The following is an 8,600-nucleotide window of genomic DNA, read 5'->3' on the forward strand; positions in this document are numbered from 1 at the left end:
ACGTAGCAGAAGGTCGAGGCAGGCAGCAAGGATCGTAGTCAGGGGCAACGGCAGGAGGTCAGAAACACGGGCTAGGAACAGACAAGGGAACGCTTTCACTAGGCACTAAGGCAACAAGATCCGGCAAGGGAGTGCAGGGGAAGTGAGGTGATATAGGGAAGTGCACAGGTGAACACACTAATTGGGACCACTGCGCCAATCAGCGGCGCAGTGGCCCTTTAAATCGCAGAGACCCGGCGCGCGCGCGCCCTAGGGAGCGGGGCCGCGCGCGCCGGGACAGAACAGACGGAGAGCGAGTCAGGTAGGGGAGCCGGGGTGCGCATCGCGAGCGGGCGCTACCCGCATCGCGAATCGCATCCCGGCTGGCAGCGGAATCGCAGCGCCCCGGGTCAGAGGACGTGACCGGAGCGCTGCCGCGGGGAGAGTGAAGCGAGCGCTCCGGGGAGGAGCGGGGACCCGGAGCGCTCGGCGTAACAGTAAACCACTAGCTCAGTGGGCTGTTCGGGACCGCCGTGGTGAAATTGCAGCATCACGAACAGCTGGAACACACAAGGAGGGTCTCCTACCTTCCACTTCGCTGTCCGATCGCCTAATGACTGCTCAGTGCCTGAGATCCAGACATGAGCAGTCAAGAGGCAGAATCATTGATCAATGGTTTCCTATGGGATAACAATGATCAATGTAAAAGATCAGTGTGTGCAGTGTTATAGCCCCCTATGAATAAAGATCATTTAACCCCTTCTTTAATAAAAGTTTGAATCACGCCCCTTTTCCCATTTAAAATAAACAAAAAACTGTGTGAATAATAATAAAAACAAACATGTGGTATCGCCACATGTGGAAATGTTGGAATTATAAAAATATATAATTAATTAAACCGCACGGTCAATGGTGTATGCGCAAAAAAATTCCAAAGTCCCAAATAGCGTATTTTTGGTCACTTTTTATATCATGAAAAAATAAGTTTAAAAAAGCGATCAAAAAGTCCAATCGATACAAAAATGGTACCGCTAAAAAACTTCAGATCACGGTGCAAAAAATGAGCCCTCATACCGCCCCGTATGCAGAAAAATAAAAAATGTATAGGGGGTCAGAAGATGACAATTTTAAACATAAATTTTCGCACATGTAGTTATGATTTTTCCAAGAAGTACGACAAAATCAAACCTATATAAGTAGGGGATCATTTTAATTGTATGGACCAACAGAATAAAGATAAGGTGTAATTTTTACCTAAAAATGTACTTCGTAGAAACGGAAGCCCCCAAAATTTACAAAATGGCTTTTTTCTTCAATTTTGTCGCACAATGCTTTTTTCCCCATTTTGCCATCGATTTTTGGGTAAAATGACTGATGTCATTACAAAGTAGAAATGGTGACGCAAAAAATAATCCCTCATGGATTTTTTGGTGCAAAATTGAAAGAATTGTGATTTTTTAAAGGTAAAGAGGAAAAAACGAAAGTGCAAAAATGGAAAAACCCCAGTTCCTTAAGGGGTTAAGTCATTTTTTTTTACTTTGGTTTTGCCTATGTGTGACATATTTATCATACTATCAATGGGGTTAAAAATTTTGGCGCACATAGGCAAAAAAACAATAAATCTCTTCAGAACACCACTTTGTATGTTTCCTCCTTTGTATGTCGCAGTTGTGACTTTTTGTGACCCTTTTTGAAAGTGTTCTCGAAAGGCAGTTTTGTAAGCCAGGCCTGACCCAACTTTGACTTGCCACGTTTTGTGACTTTTTTCTATGCCTACGTGCGACATTCGCACTTTAGAAATTTGCGAACACTGCAAAGGGATAACTGAAAATTGCGTAAGTAAGGCTGTTTGCTACTTTGCTACAATGCGTATCTACAAAAGTCATACAAAAAAAGTGCTTAGGCGCACGTGCAACATTTTGTGTATCCGGAGTAAGCAAAAAAAAGCTCTAAATGCAATGATAAATTTCCCCCATGATAATTTTCCCCATCTCCACACATTTCCTGGGTAAATAGTGCAAAACATATAAACAAAAGCACCAAACGCCAACATTACAAAGGTCAGGCAATTTTGCACAGTGCACCATGTAGCCAAAGGCTAGCCCCATTAATATGATAAAAATCCATAAGGGAGGATTAAGAAAAGGAATCCTAGCAGAAGTAGAATCCTTCCATCTACCTACATTTAAATTGGGGTAGTCTTTGACCCCATTGCGGTACCCCAAGTCTGAAGATAAAATGCACCGTTATATAAAAAATTATTTTGCATTAAAATGACGACAAAACATTCCTTGAAATATCTCTGAAATATATATTCAAATGTGGACAGAATATCTATTCAATACTTTTATATATACTGTTCTTTTGAAGGTCTCAAGAGTATAGACTTGCATGTTGACTACAAGTCAGGACCTTTGATGGCTGTAGATGCCAATGCTGGTCTGGTTATGCAATGGCGTGCCCATGGACGGCCCCTGAGAGGACGCAAGATGATGGTAGCTGACCTCCACTATGAAGCAGCTGCCTTTGCTGGGATTGGTGGAGGGCCTCACACTGTGATCCTCCTAACTCTATGGGCTCATTTTACCACCTACCCTATAAGGTTTTACTTAGAACGGCTGGAGAGAGTCCATCAAGCAATTTCATCTCTGCTTTTTCGAAGCCCTGGGACGACAGTGATCATCAAATCAGCCAACACAGGTTATAAGTCAGTATATGGCAGTGACTGGTTGTCTCTTCAGCTGGACATGTTACTGAGGGCAGCCTTCAAGGGAACAGGGGTCATAATCCTGGATGCTTGGGACATGACATCCTGCCACTATCTTCCTGACAATATCCACCCAGGACCTCCAGTCATCAAGAACGAGGTGGACCTTATGCTGTCTTATATATGTCCAAAATGATCCAAGAACTATCTGTAGTCAAAAATTCTACAATCCTATGTTACAGTGTAATTGATGTATATGTGTATACTTATATATACCTAAAATGTGTATACCTAAAATGTCCATTTTGGGACGGGGACTCCATGCTTCTCTACTACTTGCTCCCCCATCTGCTCTTTCCTGTTTGGCCCCCACCATCGAATAGATGAACTTGCTGGCCAACACCTAAAAGGACTTGAAGCCCCCTGAAGTTTAACAATGTGCAAAGCCCATCCCCCTTTCTACTCTCTGCTATTTGCTCCCCCCCTTCCAACGAGTAGCGGTTACTGGAAGAACCCTAGTGAGGGTGGGAACTTATGTTAATTACAAAGGTGATATAAGGTTGAACGGTTTGAAATAAAGCTCAGATGAGCACGCAGAACTTTGAAGTATCAAACAAACTGACAATGGCTCCGTTTGATTTACTTTGGTATACTTCTGTATGTAAATTCTGTATACGGATTTGGCCAGGAGTAAAATAGTTACAAGGTCTCTGATAAAATCCATATCAACAGTATGAACACTTATGGAAACTTAGGAACATATTATGAGTGTTTAGCATGTTCATGGCATTGTGCAATTTCTGTATTTTCTATTTTAATTATGATTAAATATATAGTAATTATATAGATATATGTTACTTATATAATATACACATTGTACATTGTAGTCTCATTCATTAGTAAATATGATGTGAGAGAGAAGATCTTTTGTGAGTAATGTCTCTGAACCTCTATTCTCAGGAATATTGCCAGAGGTTCTGGAGAAGGCATCAGGGAGCTGTTAGTTATGGTAAAACCACAATGTCACAGCGGTGGACAAAATAGTCAACTTATCGGAATGAGAACCTTGCACTCATGTGTTTACCTTCATATCACACCTTTATTTTTTTTAAAGCATTACTGTCAAGTTGGGCAGGGAAAAGTGCAGCCCTAAACTTGCCCACACCGTCTGTCTCTGCCTACTTGCGTACCCATCTTAAATAACAGGTCAACAACCACGAAGATGGTACCTTCCTAAAATAAGTGAGGGACAGTCAAAAGTCGAAACAATAAAATACAATACGGTAGGTGTCAGGGAACAGCTGGAAGCACACAAAACTAACAGAAAACAAACTAAACACACACAGAAAAGCGTGGTCAGACAGGCCGGATCAACACACGCACATACGGCCTTCCTCAGCATGGTTCAGCTATTTCCACCTCTTTGTTTTAAACTCCAGACGGAATTTTTTTCCTCCCCACAGATTGCCCCCTCCGTGGCTTTGCCAGCTGCACAGACACACACACACACCGAGGCTGTTCTTTTTGTCCTGTGTGTCTGTGCTGTGCCCAGTGGTGAGAGCCCCTCCAGCAAGCAGCGGCGGCTCCATCTACGGAGAGCTCTGACTCGGCACCACAGCAGCCACTCCACAGCCACAATTGCAGCAGACACCAAAGAGAATGCAATGGATATCTCATTAATGCTACTACTGTAATGGAATGCTTACATACCTTTTGTAGAACTTGCATGGTGAAATATCTGGAAGAAAATAACAAATGTCCTACATGTAGAATTGTCATCCAACAAAGTCACCCTCTATAGTATATAGGTCATGAACAAACAATGCAAGATATAATTTACAAATTGGTGCCAGGTCTCCAAGAAGCTGAAATCCATAAGCAGAGAGAGTTCTATCACAAACTCTGAATGGAAGTGCCTGGTGACATTAAAGGAGAGCCGAATGCAGTTAAGCAACACGTAGAAGCTATTCGAAACGGTGAAACAAAACCTGAAGAGAATGCAACTAAAGATACAATTGAAGAAAAACACAGTGATTCAGCCAGAGGCTGCTGCAAAACTGGCTTTAAAACACTCTAAGATGTTACATCAGTTTGAACAATAGATGGAACAATGCCCCCCCAGATGAACCTTGCCAGGCGTAGTTCTCTGAGAGGCATAACATACCTGTGCGCCTAAGTGGCCTCCATGATTACCACTTGGACGCTTGACACAGGACCTGATGAAATGTATGTCCTCTCCACAATAAAAACACAGGCCGTAGAGTTGGCGAGATCTCCTGTGCTCCTCCGGGGTATGGATGGACCCTATCTGCATGGGTTCCTCCTCAGGCACAGGTTGATGATTAAGACATGAAAGGAGTAAGGGAGAGGTAGAGGAAGAAGAACACTCCCGTCTGCGTTCATAGCTTGGTCAAGGATGTCCTTTAAGGTGTCAGATAATTCCAGTTTAAACTGACAAATCAAAGCTGGGGTGTTCCGTTTGGAGGTCACACACCACTTTCTAAGGTCTGCGAAGTATTCCTCAACTGGTCTACTTCCTTGCTTTAATGTACGCAGCTGAGACTCAGCATACGCAGCTCGGTCAGGTTTTGCGTACAAGAGACCCAATCCCAAAAACAACTAATCTACCGAGGACATAGTAAAATAGTTCATAAGGTTCAAAGAAGACCAGAGTCCATCAAGTATAACCTATAACCCTAATGAGTTCCTACTGAGTTGATCCAGAGGAAGGCAAAAAACCCTCATACTAGAGGTAAAAATTCCTTCCCGACTCCAAATATGGCATCAGAATAAATCCCTGGATCAACGTTCTGTCCCTATAAATCTAGTATACATAACCAGCAATGTTCTTATTCTCCAAAAATACATCCAGACCCCTTTTTCAACTCTTTTACAGAGTTCACCATGAAAACCTCCCCAGGCAGAGAATTCCACAGTCTCACTGCTCTTACAGTAAAGAACCCCCATCTGTGCTGGTGTAGAAACTGTTACGCCGAGCTCTTCGGGTCCCTGCTCCTCCCCGGAGCGCTCGTGGTGTTCTCCTCTCTGCAGCGCCCTGGTCGGACCCGCTGATCGGGAGCGCTGCACTGTCACTTCCGGCAGGGATGCGATCCGCGTAGCGGGATGCGCCCGCTCGCGGGTCGCATCCCAATCTACTCACCTGTCCCGTTCCCCGGCTGTCACGGCCTGGCGTGTGCGGCTCCGCTCTCTAGGGCGCACGCGCGCCGGCTCTCTAAGATTTAAAGGGCCAGTGAACCACTAATTGGTGCCTGGCCCAATCAGTGTTAATTAACTCCATCTGCTCCAGGCTTATTTAAACCCACTTCCCCTTCCTGTCCTGGCCGGATCTTGTTGCCTCAGTGCCTAGTGAAAGCGTTTTGTGTATGCCCTTACCAGTGTTACCAGACCTTCTGCCGTTACTGACTACGAACCTTGCCGCCTGCCCTGACCTTCTGCTACGTCTGACCTCGCCTCTGTCTAGTCCTCCTGTCCCACACCACTCTCAGCAGTGAGGTTGAGCCGTTACCGGTGGACACGACCTGGTTGCTACCGCCGCAGCAAGACCATCCCACTTTGCGGCGGGCTCTGGTGAAAACCAGTAGCAACTTAGAACCGCTCCACCAGTACGGTCCACGCCAATCCCTCTCTGATACAGAGGATCCACCTCCAGCCTGCCAAATCCTGACAGAAACCTTCTTTCCTTGAAATGTAGAGGATGCCTGTCACGATTCGGCTGGCTGGAGGTGGATCCTCTGTGCCAGAGAGGGATTGGCATGGACCGTGTTGGTGGACCGGTTCTAAGTCACTACTGGTATTCACCAGAGCCCGCCGCAAAGCGGGATGGTCTTGCTGCGGCGGTAGTAACCAGGTCGTATCCACCAGCAACGGCTCAACCTCTCTGACTGCTGAAGATAGGCGCGGTATCAGGGAGTAGACAAAAGCAAGGTCGGACGTAGCAGAAGGTCGGGGCAGGCAGCAAGGATCGTAGTCAGGGGCAACGGCAGGAGGTCTGGAACACAGGCTAGGAACACACAAGGGAACGCTTTCACTAGGCACAAGGGCAACAAGATCCAGCGAGGGAGTGCAGGGGAAGTGAGGTATACATAGGGAGTGCACAGGTGAACACACTAATTAGAACCACTGCGCCAATCAGCGGCGCAGTGGCCCTTTAAATCGCAGAGACCCGGCGCGCGCGCGCCCTAGGGAGCGGGGCCGCGCGCGCCGGGACAGGACCGATGGAGAGCGAGTCAGGTACGGGAGCAGGGCTGCGCATCGCGAGCGGGCGCCACCCGCATCGCGAATCGCATCCCGGATGGAGGCGGTATCGCAGCGCACCCGGTCAGTGGATCTGACCGGGGCGCTGCAGTAGCGAGAGTGTAGCGAGCGCTCCGGGGAGGAGCGGGGACCCGGAGCGCTCGGCGTAACAGTACCCCCCCCTTGGGTCTCCCCCTCTTCTTAGAGCCTGAGAACCTGAGGACCAGACTTTTATCTAGGATATTGTCCTCAGGTTCCCAGGATCTCTCTTCAGGACCACAGCCCTCCCAGTCAACTAAAAAAAAAGTTTTTCCTCTGACCTTTTTGGAGGCCAGTATCTCCTTTACAGAGAAGATGTCCGAAGAACCGGAGACAGGAGTGGGAGAAATAAGTTTGGGAGAGAAACGGTTGATGATGAGTGGTTTAAGAAGAGAGACATGAAAGGCATTAGGGATACGAAGAGAAGGAGGAAGAAGAAGTTTGTAAGAGACAGGATTAATTTGGCACAAGATTTTGAAAGGACCAAGATAGCGTGGTCCCAATTTGTAGCTGGGAACACGGAAGCGGACATATTTAGCGGAGAGCCATACCTTGTCTCCGGGAGAAAAAATGGGGGGAGCTCTTCTTTTCTTATCGGCAAACTTTTTCATGCGCGATGAAGCCTGTAAGAGATAATTTTGGGTCTCTTTCCATATGGTGGAAAGATCACGAGTTATTTCATCCACAGCGGGCAAACCAGAGGGCAAAGGAGTAGGGAGGGGGGGAAGAGGGTGACGGCCGTACACCACGAAAAATGGGGATTTGGAAGAAGATTCAGAGACTCTGAAGTTGTACGAGAATTCGGCCCATGGTAGAAGATCTGCCCAGTCATCCTGGCGGGAGGAAACAAAATGCCGTAAATAATCACCCAGGACCTGGTTAATTCTTTCTACTTGCCCATTGGATTGAGGATGATAAGCAGAAGAAAAGTTTAATTTAATCTTGAGTTGTTTACAGAGAGCCCTCCAGAATTTTGACACGAATTGGACGCCTCTATCCGAGACGATCTGCGTGGGCAACCCGTGAAGACGAAAAATGTGTACAAAAAATTGTTTTGCCAACTGAGGCGCTGAAGGAAGACCAGGAAGAGGAATAAAATGTGCCATCTTGGAAAATCGATCAACGACTACCCAAACAACGGTGTTGCCACGGGATGGGGGTAAGTCTGTAATAAAGTCCATACCAATCAGAGACCAAGGCTGTTCGGGGACAGGCAGAGGATGAAGTAGACCAGCAGGCTTCTGGCGAGGAGTGTACAGAGGCAGTGACGGGGTCATTGCGGTCCCAGAGCGGTGTGGCCCATGACAGAGCTTTCCCAGAGAGCAGGCTGACTACGAAAGCCACCTTAGACCTTTCAGTAGGAAACTGGTCCGACATCATCTCCAAGTGCAGGGAACATTGTGAAAGAAAGCCACGGCAAAACTTAGAGTCCCCATCAAATTTATCCGGCAAGGATAGTCGTAGGCTGGAAGCGGCCACTCGCTGCGGAGGAGGTGCAGGAGCTGGCGGAGGAGATGATTGCTGAAGCTGTGGTAGTAGCTGCTGTAGCATCACGGTCAGTTGAGACAGCTGGTGGCCTTGTTGCGCTATCTGTTGCGACTGCTGGGCGACCACCGTTGTC

The 8,600-nt window shown here is 46.9% G+C and overlaps 1 protein-coding gene across 1 annotated transcript in view; it reads left to right on the top strand.

Annotated features, from left to right (window-relative positions):
* LOC130367325 (NXPE family member 3-like) overlaps positions 1-2,922 on the top strand; it is a 47,394-nt gene extending 44,472 nt beyond the window's left edge. Inside the window, exon 6 of the mRNA XM_056569734.1 lies at positions 2,350-2,922. Coding sequence (XP_056425709.1) covers positions 2,350-2,882 — 533 coding nt within the window. The 3' untranslated portion in view covers positions 2,883-2,922. The remainder of the gene's footprint in view (positions 1-2,349) is intronic.
* Positions 2,923-8,600: the final 5,678 nt, after the last annotated feature.

The sequence above is a fragment of the Hyla sarda genome, chromosome 4 (genome assembly GCF_029499605.1).
Source record: "Hyla sarda isolate aHylSar1 chromosome 4, aHylSar1.hap1, whole genome shotgun sequence".
NCBI lineage: Eukaryota > Metazoa > Chordata > Amphibia > Anura > Hylidae > Hyla > Hyla sarda.